Genomic DNA, 18,575 nt, shown 5'->3' with positions numbered 1-18,575 from the left:
TTGAGAGGGAAATTGAGAGGTACATCGGAAACTATGTACCAATTGATATCTGCTATAGCAAGGGTGTCCAAACTTGGGAACTTTAAGACTCGTGGACTTCAACTCCCAGATTTCCCCAGCCAGCATGCCTGGTTGGGGAATCCTGGGCGTTAAAGTCCATGAGTCTTAAAGTTCCCAAGTTTGGACAGCCCTGTGCTATGCGAAGGAACGTGAAGTTCCGAAGTGATATATAAATGTTGTGTATGTCTTTGTTAATGTGTTTACATGTTCAAAATTAAAAATAATAATAAAAAAAAACCAAGGAAGATGGATGCCCCCCCCAGGAGTGACTCCTGCAGCTGCATTTGTGTGTGATTCACAGCTTCAGGCCTGCCTCTTTCCAAGCAGGATCTGCCTTGATCAGTGACTCATACAGAAACAGCAAGGGGGATCTCTGGAGGTGGATTTATTTTAATCCAGTGCATATGCTGTGAAAATAACTCCCCCTCCCTCCTTGGGTTTCAGAGCAACAAATGCATAAAATTCTAATTAGAGTGGTGTGGTGGCCTAGAGGCGGCGCTATCGCCTCACAATCGGGAGGCTGTGAGTTTGATCCTAGGTAGAGGCAGATATTTCTCCGGAATGCAATGAGAATATATCTGCTGAACAAAACTCTGCATTGGCAACAGGAAAGGTATCCGGCCATTAAAACACTCTGCTAGCTCCATTCAGTTGCCCAAATTCTACCCCACAAGGGATTATGGGGTTGTTAAATGATGATGTATGCATAGAATTCTAATTATCATATTTTTCAGAGTATGACGCACCAAGATTTTGAAGAGGCAATTTTTTTAAAAAAAGTTTGTGCACTCTGCAGACCTCTCAAAACTAGCCCGTTTTTTGTGAAAACGGGCCCATTTTTAGTTGAAAAAAGGACATGCATAGCCTTTAGGAGGCTTATAGAGTGCTCCTGTTTTTTCGTGAAAACTGGCCCATTTTTTATCAAAAAAAGAGCATGCATAGCCTTTCGGAGGCTTCCAGAGTGCTCCTTGGGGGGGAGGGCAAAAGCAAGCAAAAAATGGCCCATTTTTTGCTCATTTCTGCCCTCCCCAGCCCCTAGGAGCACTCTGGAAGCTTCCTAACGGCTATGCATGGCCGTTTTGGTGAAGGGTTGGAGTTTCAGGAAGCCAGAAATGCTGTATTCAGTGTATAAGACACACCCAGATTTTCACCCTCTTTTTTGAGGGGAAAAAGGTGCATCTTATACTCCGAAAAATATGTTATTAGGCAGTAGGAGTTTAGGAGAGTGTCGTTAAGCCTTATGATCTTATGGCAGCATTGTTGTTTTTCAGAGACACCCGGAAGCCCACTGTCTCCCTCTCCGCTGTTGGTAAGCACTGGTGGGTGACTAGCCTGGTTGGAAATCTTCACAGCTTGCCTTTCATGGGGCTTCTTCACAGATAATGGACATGACTCCCATAGATCGTCGTTTAGGATCCCCCTCCCACCCCCAGGCACCGTGAAACCCGTCAGAGCTTTTGTTCTGAAGTATTTCCATTGCTACTCTTTCCTTCACCCAAGCTGTGATTGTTTCATCTACTACTGTAGTATCGTAATAACAGGACACAGTAGTACTGGGAACCGGACAGGTGGTGTTTAAACACCATTAGGGTGCCGGTCATGAGTGGATACGTAGAATTACAGATCCCCAGAGTTGGGAGGGACCATGTAGATCATCTAGTCCAACCCTCACCCAAGTAGGGGACCCTACACCATTTCTGACTGATGGTAGTCCAGCCTCTTCTTGAAAGCCTCCAATGATGAAGCTCCCACAACTTCTGAAGGCAACTTCTGTTTCATGGGTTGATGGTTCTCCCTGTCATTGTATCATAGGCTCACTGAATTTTAGGGCTGGAAGGGAACTCGGAGGTCTTCTAGTCCAGCCCCCTGGGCAAGGCAGGAGACCTTATACCATCCTGCTCAAGTGGTTGTCCAGTCTATTTGCAAGAACCTCCAGTGATGGAGCACTCACAAATCCGGGAGGCAAGCTATTCCATTAAGTGTTCTCACTGTCTGGAAAGTTCTCCTGATTTCTATGTTGGATCTCCCTTTAGCAAGCTTCCACTTACTACTTCCACCTGTGTGTCCTGCCCTCTGGTGCTTTGGAGAAGTACTTCGAAGTATCTTGTTTCTTGTGTAAGTTAGCTAATAGCCCCTGACGGCACCTGGAATGTGGTAGACAGACAAGTAGTTATGGCTAGAGCGTAAAGTCCAGTCCATACTCCTAGAGACCAAATTTCCTTCATGGTACAGAGGAGGGCAGGACAGTATGAAGTATTGAGGAACAAGCACTGGAATGGCACCATTCTGTGATAGCTTGGAACAGCCACATGAGTTGATTCCCCTGCAGTGCTCCATGTTATAACTCTGGGCTCTATTCCTCTCTTGGAAACTTCTTAAGTCTTGTGCTAGAGCAGCTGGACGGAGCCCAATACTCCCCTGTGGTTTGAATGTGCCGGAGAGGTTGGCTCTATCGTAGTGACCTTGTTTCTTTCTGGAAGGCGTTTGTTGACTCCTAGTCCTCTGCTCCTTCTGCAGCTGGAGCCTCTCAGGTCAAGTGGAATAAGAAGAATGCCAACTGCTTGGCCACCAGCCATGATGGGAATGTGCGCATCTGGGACAAAAGAGTGAGTCCTTGTTCCTTTCCCTGCTTTTGTCTAAGTGTGTGTGTGTGTGTGTGTGTGTAAAAGAGAGACGGACGGACAGACAGACATGGAGGAGGGCAGTGGACATTGCAAGCTGGTTAAACCCTTTTGCTCTCTGAAGCCTCCTTCACAAACAATATGTTACATCCATGGTTGGTCAGATCCATGCAGATTCTCCGCCCTCCAGGTCATGGTTGTTCCAAAGGTGCTTTTTCAAGAGGCAACTGGATGTTTCACTTCTTGTCCAAGAAGCTTCTTCAGCTCCCCCCCCCCCCCAATCCAAACAGCACTTCAGGCATTCTTCAATACTCTTTCTGGCCGCTGTGTTTCAACATCAGGACAAACTCTGCCATAGAACCAGAGCCCTTTCGAGCACTGACTTTTGGAGAGTTCCAGTCATTGGAAGCTACCTCCAAACAGACTGTTTCAACCCTGAAAGAGAATCTCTACAACATTAGAAAGAGTTTTGTTTGAGTTTTGGGAGAGAATCCTCAATATGTTTTGAATTGTGTTCCAAGAGTTGGGAAAGTTGCAAGGGAACATTTCAGTTTTGCTCCCAGCTCATATTTCTTTTCCCCCTGAAGATTCCTACTTCTAGTTCCTGCAGAAACATCCCTGCCTCCAGTGTTCCTTTTCTTCTTCAATTGCTGGATTCCAGACAATGTTATCTGTGTAGGCTTCCCAACTTGAATCCATTGGGGTCATTTCCCAACTGGGCTCTGGGGAAGACCAGTAATAGATGCCTGTAGGTTTCTTGGAAAGATTCTTGACTTATTTTCTATCACCGTTCCTATCCATGACTGAAATCCTCTCTCAAAGGGCCCATCAGCCCTGAAGCCATTTTGGGAGCATCTTAGGGGCTGCCACAGTAAGGCCAGTTGGAGCTGTGGGAACGTGAGTGGGGAGGTAGAGATAGCTGGAGGTGTGTGTGTGTGTTATAATATTCTTTCCTTTTCTTTTTAAGTTTTTTTGAATTTTTTTTATTGTTTTAGTTAAACAAAAACACACAAAAAAAGAATCATCTTTCGTTACATCTTATAGAAAGCGTATCGATTGGTTACAAATATATTCCGTGCGTTTCTTCCACAATCCTTACATATGCTTCATGCAAATCGAGTTGTACATTTTAAATCAAGAAAGAAAAATTGTGTATTTTACTAGCCCTGTACCACAATTCTCATTTAATTACCATTATTTAAACATGTTTTTATCTAGAATCATTTATATTTAAAGACACAACCACCTACTGGCATTCATTTGCAGTTCCAATAAATCTCCAATAACATTACACCTTTATGACATATTCTAAAGCAAATTCAGTTAAGTAAGATATCTAAGCATTCCACACACACCCCATAACACACCTCTATGTATCATTAGATATTATCCATTAACATTTCTTTGTTATTATTGTAGTTGACTAAAAGTTATTTACTGTTTATTTCACCTCTCCTCTCCACAGGCCCACACAATATTATACCTTTATAGCCATCTTTAAACAATGATTTATTAATAAGATTTATAGGTCTTTTCCCTCAATCCCAATTTTTAAGTTTTTATTTTTATTTTTTGTTCTCTATATTCAATTATAGGTATCCATTCACATAGTTATTATTCTTTTTTACATTTGTCATTTGTATACATTTGTCACTCCATTTACATGGTTATAACATACCATTTGGGTTGCTTTGTTTACCATCCCTCGCCTGTTTTGACACCACCTTTTTCCCCTTTCTTTTCTCCCTCCCTTTTCTACTTCCTTCCTTCCTCTCTCCTTTTCCTTCCTTCTTCTCTTACCTCTCCCCATCTCCTCTCTTCCTCTTCCCCTTCCTACCCTCTCTCTTTCTCTCCTTTTCCCTTTCCATCTTCCTCTCCTCACCTCTATCTTCCTTCCATCCTCTTCCTCTCATCTCTCCTCCTTTTTCTATTGTGGTAGGTTTCTCTTCCATCTTTTAATTTTTATTTCCTTGGGGTGGTATTTCCGCAGACCCAAAAATAGTTAAATATCATTTCTTGTTCCCTTTCTTTCTCAAATCTATCCTAATTATGTTTCAAAATAACATTCTTTCCTGTGGGGGGCAAGGATGTTCTACCATGTTTTGGAAAGGCGTGGACTAAAACAAACCAGGATTGGGGCTGCGACCTGATTGAAGGGACATGTGACCTGTGGGAAAGAACTTGGAGTTTTTGATTTGGGTGGGGAAAACCTTGAATCCTTCAGAGTCGGGTTTTCCCGAGATGTGCCAGTATGACATGCCAAATATATCTATACTTTGAGGAATATGCCTGCGTTGGAGTTTTGATTCTGTTGTATGTGCTAACTGGAACCCTGACAAGGCCTTTATATGCTTTGTAAGTCTTGCTTTCCGTTAATGCACGGCAGAGAATGAAACAGTGTCCAGTGACTGTGCCCCCGAATTAGCTGCCAAAGAGAAGCCAAGATGCTTCTCCTGAAGGCAGTCTTGTGACATCCCAGTGGGATTGCTGTGGCCTCTTCTGGAAACTTTCCAACCCGAGCATTTTCTCTGCTTTCAGAAACCAAGCACTGCTATGGAGTACCTGGCCGCGCACCTCTCTAAAATCCACGGCCTGGATTGGCACCCAGACAACGAAAACATTTTGGCCACCTCCAGTCAGGACAACTCCGTCAGGGTAGGTTAGGGGACTGGGTTGGCTGGGCTGGCACCTGGTGTTTGCAGGGATATCCTGGCAGAGTGGAAGCCAGGGGTGAAATCCAGCAAGTTCTGGGGAACCGGTAGCAGAAATTTTGAGTAGTTCGGAGAACCGGCAAATGATACCTCTGGCTGGCCCCAGAGTGGAGTGGGAATAGAGATTTTGCAGTGTTCTTCCCCTGCCACGCCCACCAAGCCACACCCACCAAGCCACGCCCACAGAACTGGTAATAAAAAAAATTGACTTTCAGCACTGGTGGAAGCCATTGGGTGGTTTGGATGCTTGTTTAGGCTGGGCAGAAAATGCATGGGACCCCAGCAGTGTTGATCTCTACTGGCCTTCCCTTGTTCTGAGGACCACCAGAAAATGAATGAAGGGTGCAGTGAGGCTGAATCCCGTTTCTTGTCTTGAACAGTCGGGGGTGGGTGGGTATCCCTGGTGAATGAGGGGCCTGTTTTCTCTGGATCCCTGCCAGAATTCATTGTTGTGTGCTTCAAGCAACACACTTATGCTGTAGGCATCAGGCCGCTGCAGCCTAGCGATCGTTATATTTGTCTTCTATATGTGTATTCATTTATCAGCATCAGTTGATTATTTTTGTTCCTCTTGGAAGCTCAGCAAATCCTGGAAAGTCCACTAATCAATTATAATAGTCTTATAAATAAAGACGTCATTGTAATATTGGCTGTCACTGTAAGTACTCGCAAGTACAAAGGGTGCATTTTAAAAACAATATTTTTTTTGCAAGCTGACGTGAATAGTTATCCTGAAAATACTTTCAGATCATCCTCAATTTATGACCATTACATTTAACGATCATTTTTAGCTATGATGGCATTGAAAAAGCAACATATAGCAAGTCCTCACATTTAGGACTGTTGCAATGTCCCTGTGATGGAAATGTGGCCACCTGGTCATCAGCATATATTTACAATGCTTACGGTATCCAGCGTCACATGATCACTATTTATGACTTCCAGAGGGCTTGCAAGAAGCAAAGTCCAGGGGAAAAACTGGCTTCACTTAACTGTGTGATCTGCATAATGAACATTGCAAAAAAAAGGTCCCAAAATCAAGTGCTGCTCGCCTAAATAACCACATTGCTTAGCGATAGACATTCCAGTCCCAATTCGGGTCATGTCAAAGGCTACCGGAATTTCTCAGCCACGCTGTCGTAGCCCTGAGAGGATAAATCATCTACTCGTTTTAAGAGTGCTGGGGATATGCAGGAAATGATCTCTACAGACAAATATCTGCCAATAGGGAAATAAAATGCTGTTCATTTGGCAGAAAGTCAGTTTTTCATTCCCCTCCTTCCTGTGATCTAAAAGGAGATGGATTGATTGGCATTCCAAGGCCAGGAGTAAGTGAACTGTATCTTCAGATGATTAATGGGAGGTTTTGCTCTGTGGAATCCCTTTGATACCTGATCCCGCAAATGGAAAGCCAAAGATTTTCACGCACCTTCAATCGTTCCCTCCCACCCACAACAGCTGCTGGTATTCTCCATTCAGAAATCTTTTGGGGCCGTTTAATCTGCTTTTAATAGGGTGGTGATTTTCTTATCTTACGCCACTTAAGCATCTTTCACCTGAGTGGCCTTTTCTCTCTTTGTTGAAGTTTTGGGACTACCGACAACCCCGAAAATACCTCAACATTTTGGCCTGTCAAGTTCCGGTCTGGAAAGCCAGATATACGGTAAGGAGAGTTTCTGTGGAGTCAAGGTGAGCTGAAAGGCTGGCTGTGAATCTCACTCCCTTATGGGACACTGGAGGGACTGATGGCCGGCGGCCAGGACTGAAGAGAGCGGTGGCGCAGTGGTTAAAGCGCAGTATTGCAGGCTACTTCTGCTGCCTGCCGGCTGCCTGCAATTTGACAGTTCGAATTGTACCAGGCTCAAGGTTGACTCATCCTTCCATCCTTCCAAGTTGGGTCAAATGAGGACCCAAATTGTTGGGGGCAAGAGGCTGACTATGTAAACAGCTTAGAGAGGGCTGGAAAGCACTGTGAAATGGTATGTAAGTCTAAGTGCTATTGCTATCTTCCTTCCTTCCTTCCTTCCTTCCTTCCTTCCTTCCTTCCTTCCTTCCTTCCTTCCTTCCTTCCTATCTATTAGAATGCAGAATTGCAGGCTAACTCTGCCCACCGCCATCAGTTCAATTCTCTCTGGCTTAAGGTTGACTCAGCCTTCCATCCTTCCGAGGTGGACCCAAATTGTTGGGGGCAAGAGGCCAACTCTGTCAAGCGCTTAGAGAGGGCTGTAAAGCGTTATACAAGTCTAAGCTCTATGGCTACATGTTTTTTGGCCAGGAGTTACTTTTACTGTGGGGGAAGTGGTGTCAGGCTTGGAAGCCTGTTACATGGTGATCTCACTGGAAGGGTGGGGTGGAGATTTGGGCCACATCTGTTTTACTTTTCAGGTGTTTGATGTGGCATAGCAGAAGGAAAATTTCAAAAAACAAAAAAATTTTTGAGACTGCTAGTGGCATAGCCCACTTCCTTGTAGACTTTTTATCTTTTTTTTAAAAAAAATTCCAACAAATATTTACAGTTGTTTTTTTGGTGGCTTCCACTAAATGTTGGCAGTGTGGACCTAGGTGGTCCCCATTGCCCACTCTTTGCTTAGGGGAGAGATGGCAGCTCACAATATGACACAATATTCACACAATACTTCCCTTACCCAACTCTGGAGGTTTCATTCTCCTGGCAAGGTTGGGAAAGAGACAGTTTGGCCCGAAGCCTGTTGTCAGTTTGATGCAACTCCAACTCCTGCGTTTAACTGCAATTCCAATCCTCCTTGGTTGCCCTGGAGAAGAGAGTATCTGGGGGATGCTATGTTGAAGTCTTGCACAGAGGGTCCCAAGCTAGGCAAGGCAAACATTTGATTGGCACGGTGGATGCTTCCACTATTCCTTGACTGGGATAAGCTGGAAATGTTGGGCAGGGGAAGCCTTAAATATAATTGTCTTCTGGATCACATCTCTTCTTTCTCTTCCTATGTGCAAGAAAGGTCTACAAGAGGTACATCATGGTGGTATGAGATGCCCGCTGATGTGGCCTCCAGTGTTGCTTCCTATTACAGGGGTCTCCAACCTTGGCCATTTTATTTATGACTTGTGGACTTCAACTCCCAGGATTGGCTGGCTGAGGAATTCTGGGAGTTGAAGTCCACAAGTCATAAAGTAGCCAAGGTTGGAGACCCCTGTACTCTTATGCTTACCGTTATTCCACACACATTTTTGCCTTAAACTTCATAATCTTCAACCTATCCCTCCTCACCAAAGATAGAATTGCAAGCTCATGGGCACAACCAATAGGATGCTTTGAGGAGACTCCCCGCCACAGAGAAGGAAATTGAGGGTGCAAAGGAAAAAAAAACCTGTGGATTCTGATTTGTGCTGAAATGGATAAATTGACGTGGGAATTGAAGAACAAAGACCCATCAGAATGTTATAAGATATAAGATTTCTTATAAGATTATAAGAAATTCTATCGATGGTTGGAACAAAAAAGGAAATACCCAAAATAAGCAACGATTAAGATTTAGAAGAATGGAAATTAGAATTATGTATGAAATCATAACAGTGAAAATGTAGGGTATAAGGCAAGAACAAAGCAATATGGATGATGGAAATACGATATCCTTATATTTGTAAACACTGAATAGACCAATTGTAAATAAGCATGGTGGTTATAATATTTAACTTTATATTCTAGTATATATGGCAAAGACATTGTGAGGATGGTTACACTGTGTCCAATGTTTTAATGTGTGTTTAATAAAAAAAACCTTTTTAATAAAAAAAGGAAAAACCATGGAGGAAACGCATTAAAACCGTGCTTTAATTACTACCCACTTGCTGTGAGGGGTTAGGAAGCTTGTAAACACACACTATCCTGCATGATCCAATCTGGGTCGATCACCGGGACCAGAGGTTTTGTCTTCCGAGCTTCTAGACTCGTGCCGGAGCCCATCCTCAGGGAACTTCTCTGCGTGTTCTGGGCTGTTCTGTGCGTGGTACAGCACAAAGCACTCACAGAAGTTCTCTAAGCATGGGCTCCAGCAGGAGTCCAAAAGCTTGGAAGACAAAACCTCCGATTGGATCCTGCAACACTTTCTTGGGACACAAATATTCCCCTACACGCTATTCTGCCCGGCAGTCCTGTACAACTGTAGACCTTAAAAGGCGAAACTGAGGTGAGTCACTAACCTCCGTTCTTTCCCCTTTGTAGCCTTTTAGCAATGGGCTGGTGACAGTGATGGTGCCCCAGCTTCGGAGGGAGAACAGCCTCCTCCTTTGGGATATCTGCGATCTCAACACACCAGTTCACACCTTCGTGGGACATGATGATGTTGTGCTAGAATTCCAGTGGAGGAAACAGAAGGAAGGTGTGTGACTGGGGGGCGGGGGTGGCCATCCTCTCTCCTTTTTTATTGGAGCAGGGGACTCAGTTGAACAGATTCCCATTTTATGTAGTTATTTTTATCCCACATTATTTTTATTCCATGTCATCCATCCCACCTAAGCTAGTTAGCGAAGAAAGGCTCCTGGCTCATTGTTTTCCATTGTTTTTACTGAAAACAAAAGTGGTTGCAGAAGTAGCAAAGCCGACTCTGCCAGTTTGCTGCGCAAAGGATTCAATTACTTTTCCTTTTCTCCCCTGGCCACCCCCTGTTATCAGTCAATATCCAATTAAAAGTTCTTGTGTTGTTTAGGGAATGGACCCTCAGTTCACGCCTTCTCCATCTTTGCATCCTTTTGTCTGACCTTGTGCTTGATTGGTGTGTTTCACTTTTGAGGCCAGCACAGCTTGGCTCCCAACAATAACCCCAATTGTCCTCCCGCATTCCAATCTCTTCCCTCCCACCATTGCTAATGTCAGGCTGGCAAGATGTGATACGAAGCTTAGCAGAATGGCAGCCGTGACATTAAAATCCAAGGTAGCATACATATACCTGTTCTGAGCCCCCTCCGTCCGGTGATTAACGGAGACACAGGCTTAGTAGTTTGCCACTCTTTATTTATAGCAATTACAATCCCGTTGGCTGAAAGCCCAAACACGACTCACAGGCAAGAAGTTGGCAGCAACCCAGACTCCCACAGACAAGAGATACAATACAAACAAGAGCTTCTCCAGATTGTTACAAAAGGTTGTGTCCTGCAAAAGGACTCCTCCCAAGGTCTCTTCTTATATACTCTCTTGGGAGGGGCCAAGCCACAACCACCTGGGCTTGATTATCTCTTATGAGTCTGTCTCCGTAACTGCTGCCTCCGTTTCTCCGCCCTCTGTTGCCTGGCATCAGGGACAAACTCCCTTTGATCTTTCCCACTGCTCCATGCTTCAGGTGCCTCCTGGTGGCCAACCAGCCTCTCTCGTCCCTGCTCTGAGTCTGAACCCTGCCCAGGGTTCTCCACATCTTCCATAGCAGACTCATAGGGTTCCTCGCTATCGGAGTCCATCGGCAGCTCCAACGGCTCCTGCTGGGCCACAACACATACCTAACAGTCCTTCAGCTATGGCTATTTCTACGTTATTTCTAAGTCTGCGTACTGCTGTTGGGCCAATCCTTTTCTCTCAGAGTTTTGTGGCCGATTGAGAGGCCCTTGCTGTCTGCTTTCCTTTGTTTCAAGGCTAAAAGCTGGGATATCTGTGCAACATTACATACACAAATCTCAATACATTGTATTACACATACTTACCGCAGCTAGGATTGCATTCACACAAAACTGGAAACAAATCAATACAGCCGCAGAGGAAACAATAATTAGAAAGGTACTTGAATGTGTAGAGATGGACAAAATGACCATGCAGTTAAAAGAAAGAGAAGAATCGGATTTCTATAAAATATGGAATAGAATTTATAATTGGCTAGAAAACAGAAGCCAAAACAGGGAATAGAAGTCTTTGTTTTTGTTTTTTCTAAACTAGTACTGAATAAAAATTAACCAAAATTACTAATTACTATCAAAGTATTGACCACAATGCAAATACAATGGTGATAGGAACAATTAATATCATTATAATTGTTAGTACAATTGTTAGTACATTATGACAGAGGTTAAAACCGATAGAAAGGCGATGGAGAATGGGGAACTATAAAGGCTAAACATGTATGCCGATACAGAAGGCTATATAACTATTTTTATATTGTTATGTTTGTCTTGTTTTTTCTTACGTTTTTCTTGCATTTCCCCCCCTGTTTTTAAAGGTAAAAATGTTTCATAAAAACTATTTTTTTTAAAAAGAAATCACACAAATATATTGCCGACTCTTTCCTGGTTCATTTTCTATAGATTCTGGCTTTCTCCTGCCTTTGAATTCAAAAGCAGACCTACCTAGCATATGACAGGTGTTTCCCCTCTTCCTTTAAGGCTCAAAGGACTATCAGCTGGTCACCTGGTCGCGGGATCAGACTCTTCGGATGTGGCGAGTGGATTGTCAGCTGCAGCGGGTGAGTCCTAAGCATTTGGGATTCTTTCCTGGCCCCGGCTTGAAAATATAACAGTCCCATCTCTCAGCTGCCTGGGCTCCTCTCTCCCACTGCAAGTCTGGCATATTACTTCCTGGGGTCTCCTACATATTTCCATCCAGGTGTTTTCCCTGCAGTTGATTTATGGCAGATTGCCCCCCCCCCCCATTCTCTCACATAGTGTTGGCTGAGCTTTGGCTTGGTTTTACGCTGTCTTCACTGTCTCTCATTCCAGTTATGCTCCAGTGACCTCCTGGAGGGAGTGGAGGAGCTGATTGATGGGATTTCTCTTCTGCCTGAGGCAGACAAGGCCCTGCCAGTCCCAGAGACTGAGCCTCAACAGAACTTCACCCACGGAGAGGAGGAAAGTGAGTCCTGGTACCGGGGGGGGGGGGGGGGGCGGGGGGGGGAATGATCATTTGAAGTTGGGGTGGGAAACCTTTGGCTCTACATGTGTGGTTTTTTAAAAGATGGATCTTTAAAAGATGCCCAAGACTAAAATGTGTTTATTTATGTATTAGATTTTGTCATCTAGTCTTTATTATTTTTAATAAAGTCAATATAATTGAGATAATATAATTAACTGAAAGCTACAGACATACCTAATTCTCCTCCCTCCTCCTGTTTTCCCTACAATAACAACAACCCTGTGAGGTGGGTTTAGCTGAGAGAGTGACTGATCCAAAGTCATCCAGCTGGCTTGCATGCCTAAGGTGGGACTGGAACGCCCCAGTCCCAAAGTCACCCGGCCAGTTCTCATACCTAAGAAGGCACTAGAACTCACCGTCTCCTGAACTCTAGTCTAGCGCCTTAACCACTAACCCAGAGTGGCTGTCTTGTAAAAGATACATTCAAATTATGCTTGACTCCTGGATATGCCCAGGCAATTTTTATGGCAGTAGGTTGTGAACATGGCTTATTGTTGCTATCTTTCAGAGGAGTTGTTCTTAACTTCCTGGGTTAGCCCATTAACTTCCCCAATAATTCCCTAGCAAAATTATGAGTGGGGTGGGGTGGGGTGGGGTGGGGTGGGGTGGGATGGGATGGAATAGAATAGAATAGAATAGAATAACTTTATTGTCATTGAATGTACACTAATCGGCAGATATTGAAATTAAATTTCATTGCATACACCTCTCAGTATACACTACATGAATATGACTAAATAAATACATACTGTACATACATAATTATGCATCTAACCGCCTATGTTATATAACACAGAGAAACAACCCAGTCTAGTTCAGATGTATACATGTACATGGCAAGGAAAACAAATCTTGCGAGTTTACCAGACAGATAGCCTAGGGAACAAAGCTGTTCCAGAGTCTGGTAGTCCTGCTATAGTTACTTAGAAACCTCTTTCTGGAGGGGAGCAACAGAACCAGACCATGAAGTGAGTGTGTGGGGTCTCTAACAATGCTTTGAACTCTAGGCACAGAGTGCTTATGAGCAGCATCCTGAATTAATAGGAAGCCAGTGTCTTAACTTCGTCCAGCCCTGCTTAGCAAGGGCAGCCTGGTGCTACTACCTGTAAGCCTAATATGACGATGCGAAGATTCTTTCACCGTTTAGGAAGGAGCCAGTCGCCTCCTCTGGAATGTTTCTTTTTCCTCTGCCATATTCCTTTCCCTAAACAATCCATTTCCCTTTCTCCCCAATGTTGATGCCGCCTTCTGTGCCCAGAGCTCTCCTGCCCTGTCCAAAGATTCTCGTCTCTCTCTTGCAGTTTTCAAAGAAGATTCCCAGAAAAGCTTCCTGGTAGGAAAGAAGCTGGACCAACTGGGGCTGCCTCAAACCTTACAACAGGAGTTCTCTCTGATCAACGTGCAAATCCGCAACGTAAATATGGAGGTGAGAAGAACAAAACTTTTATCTGGTTACTGGCTGGGACACAAGATTTTGGAATTGCCTATTAATTTCTGGAGATCACTCACCTTCATCTTTATCTCTCCTGTTTTTCTTTGATGGTGGCTGTCCTCCATACTAGGGATGTGTAAAGCATGTTCTAATTGGCAGCATTGGGTGCCTATTCGTAGCCTGAGGGATACATGCTGTCCTTGGTGCTCTCTGAGCTTATTATTTTTTCTTGCAGACGTTTCATTACCCAATTAGGGAACAAGATCAGCGCTTGAAGAGAGAGGGGTTTAGTTTCTCTTTATATACAACTGACTTGTCCCGTCAGTGTCGGCGGGAGACTTCTTGGTGGTTCCTTGATTAGGCTCTTGTTTACTGTTTGATTGTCTAAGTTGCTTGTTCCTTCACTGGGTTATTGTTTGCTTCTTGATTGTTGGTCTAACAGAAGGATACATCAAGATCAAGTGAGATACTCATACCATGCTATAAAGCCCTAGTAAAACCACACCTAGAGTACTGCATCCAGTTTTGGTCACCACACTATAAAGAAAGATGTTGTAAAAAAGATTATGGAAAGAGTGCAGAGAAGAGCAATCAAGAGGATTAGGGGACTGGAGACTAAAACACATGAAGAACGATTACAGGAACTGGGCATAGGAACTAGTGAAGAGAAGGACCAGGGGAGACAGGAGAGCAGTCTTCCAATGCTTGAGGGGTTGCCACAGAGAGGAAAGGGTCAACCTGTTTTCCCAAGCACCCGAAGCCCAGACAAGGAATAATGGATGGAAACTAACCAAGGACAGAGATTCAACCTGGAAAAAAGGAGGAATTTTCTTGATTGTGAGAACAATCAACCAATGGAACAGAAGTTGTCTTCTGAATTTGTGGGAGCTTCATCACTGGAGGCTTTCAAGAAGAGAGTGGACTGCCATCTGTCAGAAATGGTGTAGGGTCTCCTACTTGTGGGGTGGGATGTTGGACTAGATCAGTGGTCTCCAACCTTGGCAACTTTAAGACTTGTGGACTTCAATTCCCAGAATTCCTCTGGCTGAGGAATTCTGGGAGTTGAAGTCCACAAGTCTTAAAGTTGCCAAGGTTGGAGACCCCTGGACTAGATGACTTACTAGGTTCTGTCCAACTCTTAATCTGTGTGAGCTCAAGGCGACTTGCCAGAAGATATTTTCTTTTCTTAAAGTCGTCTCTGACTTCATCTTTCCATATAACCTCTCATCTCCTTACCTTCGTATGGGATCAGTTTGCCCTGCCAGGGACACCTTTGCTCTCCTCTTCCAGCCAGTGATCCTTATAGGGAAATGTCAGCAGAAGGCAGACCCCACGTTAGCCCCTCCTAACATTTCTTTCCCGCTTGGCTCTGGCAGATGGACGCGGTCAATCGGAACTGCACGGTCTCGGTACACTGCAGCAACCACAGGGTGAAGATGTTGGTGATGTTCCCCGCACAGTATCCTAACAACGCCGCCCCCTCCTTCCAGTTCGTCAACCAGACCACAATCCCTTCCACCATGAAGGCCAAGTTGTTGAAGGTAGGTCTGTGCCTAAGCAGCTTTCCTGGGAGAAGGTTATTAGCAAGAGCTGGGGTGGTGGGGGAGGCATATGCCAGGGGTAAGGGTCTCATTATAACAGCTGCAGGGGTGCAGTGGCTGGACTGCAGTACTGCAGCTAATTCTGCTAACTGCCAGCAGTTATAGCAATAGCAATAGCAGTAGACTTATATACCGCTTCATAGGCCTTTCAGGCCTCTCTAAGCGGTTTACAGAGAGTCAGCATATTGCCCCCAACAATCTGGGTCCTCATTTTACCCACCTCGGAAGGATGGAAGGCTGAGTCAACCCTGAGCCGGTGAGATTTGAACCGCTGACCTGCTGATCTAGCAGTAGCCTGCAGTGCTGCATTTAACCACTGCGCCACCTTGGCTCTATCCCGACCTGCTCAAGTTTGACTCAGCCTTCCATTCTTTCATGGTGGGTAAAATGACCCAGATTACTGGGGGCCATAGGCTGACTCTAAACTGATGAGAGAGGACCGTAAAGTACTGTGAAACGATACATAAGTCTAAGTACTATTGCTATTATCAACAAGCATCTGCTTTGTCTGCCTAGGCACTTAATGCACCCCCCCCCCTGCCCAGACAACATCGGGTTCTTTGGTTGTCCTTGTCCAGCCTTCATAGATTGCTTTCATTTTGAAGATGACCACTACTTTTTTTCAATTTACATATTCATAAATTGATTGATTGATTGAATTTATATGCTGTCCAACTTGTAGTGAACGACTCTGAACGACTCCACAAGAGTCCAGTTTCTCCCCTGCCCCCCATCTCTCTCTCTCTCTCTCTCTCTCTCTCTCTCTCTGTGTGTGTGTGTGTGTGTGTCTATCATCTATCTATCTACCCACCCATCTATCATGCACCCATCTGTCTATTTATCTGTCTGTCTGTCTTCCATCCATCATTCATTCATCCACCCATCTGTCTGTCTATCTATCTGTCTGTCTATCTATCTAGCTATCTATCTACCCACCCATCTATCATCCACTCATCTGTTTGTCTGTCTATTTTCCATCATCCATCTATCTATCTATCTATCTATCTATCTATCTATCTATCTATCTATCTATCTATCTATCTATCTATCTATCTATCTATCTACCTACCTACCTACCTAACTAACTAACTAACTAACTAACTAACTAACTAACTAACTAACTAACTAACTAACTATATGCTGCCCATCTTGTAGTGAATGACTCTAAGCGACTTTCATTATAAAAACATTAAGATCCTAACAAATATAAAAATAGCAATCCCAGTCAAAATAAAGTATAGTTAAAAGAGGTGGAGAGAGGGAGCAGGGTGTGTATGTGTGTGTGTGTGTGTGAGAGAGAGAGAGAGACAGAGACAGAGACAGAGAAAGAGGGAGAGAGAAGCAGAGAGGTAGGGAGATAGATAGATGGAGGTGGGATTGCCTCTTTATTCAACAACCTCAATCTCCACCGTGATTCTCCCCGCTGGAGCCCCAGGCCATCCAGCAGAGCCAGGTTCTCAGGCTTCTGTGGAAGGACAGAAGGATGGGAGCCAATTTCATCTCAGGGCCTGAAGTGTTCCAAAGGGCAGGAGCCATGGCAGAGAAGGCCCTTCTCCTGAACCTGTCAGGCGGAGTTCCTTGATCAATGAGACAGGCAGCAGGCCTCTTCGTGTGGCCCTTCAGGGAAATTAATTGCTCACATGTGACCCTTCCACAGCTTGGAATTATGGTGGGCAGGCTGGGAAATCAACTCAACCCCCATCTGGGATCTCTTTCAGATCTTGAAGGACACTTCCATGCAGAAAGTGAAACGTAACCAGTGCTGCCTGGAGCCGTGTCTGCGCCAGCTGGTCTCCTGCCTGGAGTCTGTTGTGGTAGGAAATGTGCTCTGCCTGTATCAGTCCAGTTGCCATCCCTGGTGGAGGAATGTAATCCTGGTCATGGAAAAGGGGGAAGCATTGAGGACCTTGTGGTTCTTAAAAGGGCAGGGAAGGTTGTGGACAGGCTTTCCGGGTAGGGGAGTCCTCAATTTATGACTGGTTGCTTAATGACTGTTTAAAGCAAGATTGGCAAACATTTACCCAGATTTGATCCCCAGATGTTGAAAATGTAAACATGAACAGGGCTCATACTTTCATATGTGGTGGACTTGTCCTGAAGCAAGGAAATATTGGAGTAAAATAAGAATTTGGTTGCAAGAAATAACAGGGCTTCAAATCCAATTTATACCAGAGATATTTTTGCTTGGGATAATTAGCGGAATGTTTACAAAGGAAATCAATTATATCATAATTCATATACGGACAGCAGCAAGAATAGCATACGCCCAAAATTGGAAAATAGACGGCATACCCTCTGAAAACATGATAATTAAAAAAATAATGAACTGCACGGAAATGGTTAAATTAACTCTCAAATTGCAAGATGAAGAAAAAGAATACTATACAGCATGGGACGAATGGTATCAGTAGTTAGAGAATAGGAATAACGAATGAAATTAGAATATTGATGAATGTAAATATTAGGTTATAGGAATTATAAATGTAAAGAGGAAGTTGCAAATGAAAAACGAATGGAAAGTATGTAAGATGCTAAAAAAGGGGGACATACCGATGTCTTCGGAATGGGAAGAATGGATGTTGAACTTGATTTTTATGTTTTGTTTTGTAAAAAGCTTAATAAAAATTACGTATTAAAAAAATAAAATAAAGCAGGGGCATCCACTTTTGGCGGCTTGAAGACCTTTAATACCTGTGGACTTCAACTCCTAGAATTCCCCACCCACCAAAAAGTATGTGACTAAATTTCAAAGTTGGAGTGCATGCACGCTCACAATGTGGGCTGCTTGTCCATCCTGCTGCCTCTTTTTTTTCCAACCCATGGTTTTGTCACAGAGTAGGAGATAACAAAAAAGTTTGTATCTCCTGATCAGAGTGAAATACTCTTTTCTGGTAGAAGGAACATTAAAATTCTTCTGCTGCTCAAGTGGAACCGAGGCCAGGCAGTTTGTTTCCTAAAAGAGTTGCCCCTCCCTCTCCCTCTCCCTCCCTCCCTCCCTCCCTCCCTCTCTCTCTCTCTCTCTCTCTCTCTCCTCTCTCCCCCTCTCTCCCCCTCTCTCCCCCTCTCTCCCCCTCTCTCCCTCTCCCTCCCCCCCCCCCCCCCAGTCTCTGAAGGTCTGCACAACAAAATTGCTTAAACTTGTGTGGGCTTATATCTTTGGCAGGAGTAGGAAACATTTTCCGGTACCCAAAATAAATGTGTTAAGCCTCACAAAGGCCTGACACTCTTGTCTTAAAATTTAAATGGTTATTGGACGGGGTGGGTTAGGGCAGTGGTCTCCAACCT

General features: G+C 44.2%; 1 protein-coding gene across 1 annotated transcript in view; it reads left to right on the top strand.

Moving 5' to 3' along the window:
- WDR59 (WD repeat domain 59) overlaps window positions 1-18,575 on the top strand; it is a 72,253-nt gene that overhangs the window by 17,356 nt on the left and 36,322 nt on the right. The window contains exons 6-15 of the mRNA XM_087729393.1: window positions 1,332-1,369; window positions 2,578-2,666; window positions 5,220-5,336; window positions 6,978-7,055; window positions 9,591-9,747; window positions 11,732-11,811; window positions 12,065-12,197; window positions 13,559-13,683; window positions 15,066-15,230; window positions 17,009-17,104. Of these exons, the coding sequence (XP_087585519.1) occupies window positions 1,332-1,369; window positions 2,578-2,666; window positions 5,220-5,336; window positions 6,978-7,055; window positions 9,591-9,747; window positions 11,732-11,811; window positions 12,065-12,197; window positions 13,559-13,683; window positions 15,066-15,230; window positions 17,009-17,104 (1,078 nt within the window). The remainder of the gene's footprint in view (window positions 1-1,331; window positions 1,370-2,577; window positions 2,667-5,219; window positions 5,337-6,977; window positions 7,056-9,590; window positions 9,748-11,731; window positions 11,812-12,064; window positions 12,198-13,558; window positions 13,684-15,065; window positions 15,231-17,008; window positions 17,105-18,575) is intronic.

Source organism: Thamnophis sirtalis, unplaced genomic scaffold (genome assembly GCF_051295495.1).
Source record: "Thamnophis sirtalis isolate CommonGarterSnake01/CBP01778 unplaced genomic scaffold, rThaSir2_p1.2 scaffold_14, whole genome shotgun sequence".
Classification (NCBI taxonomy): Eukaryota; Metazoa; Chordata; class Lepidosauria; order Squamata; family Natricidae; genus Thamnophis; species Thamnophis sirtalis.
This window is presented reverse-complemented; position numbering and strand designations above follow the sequence as displayed.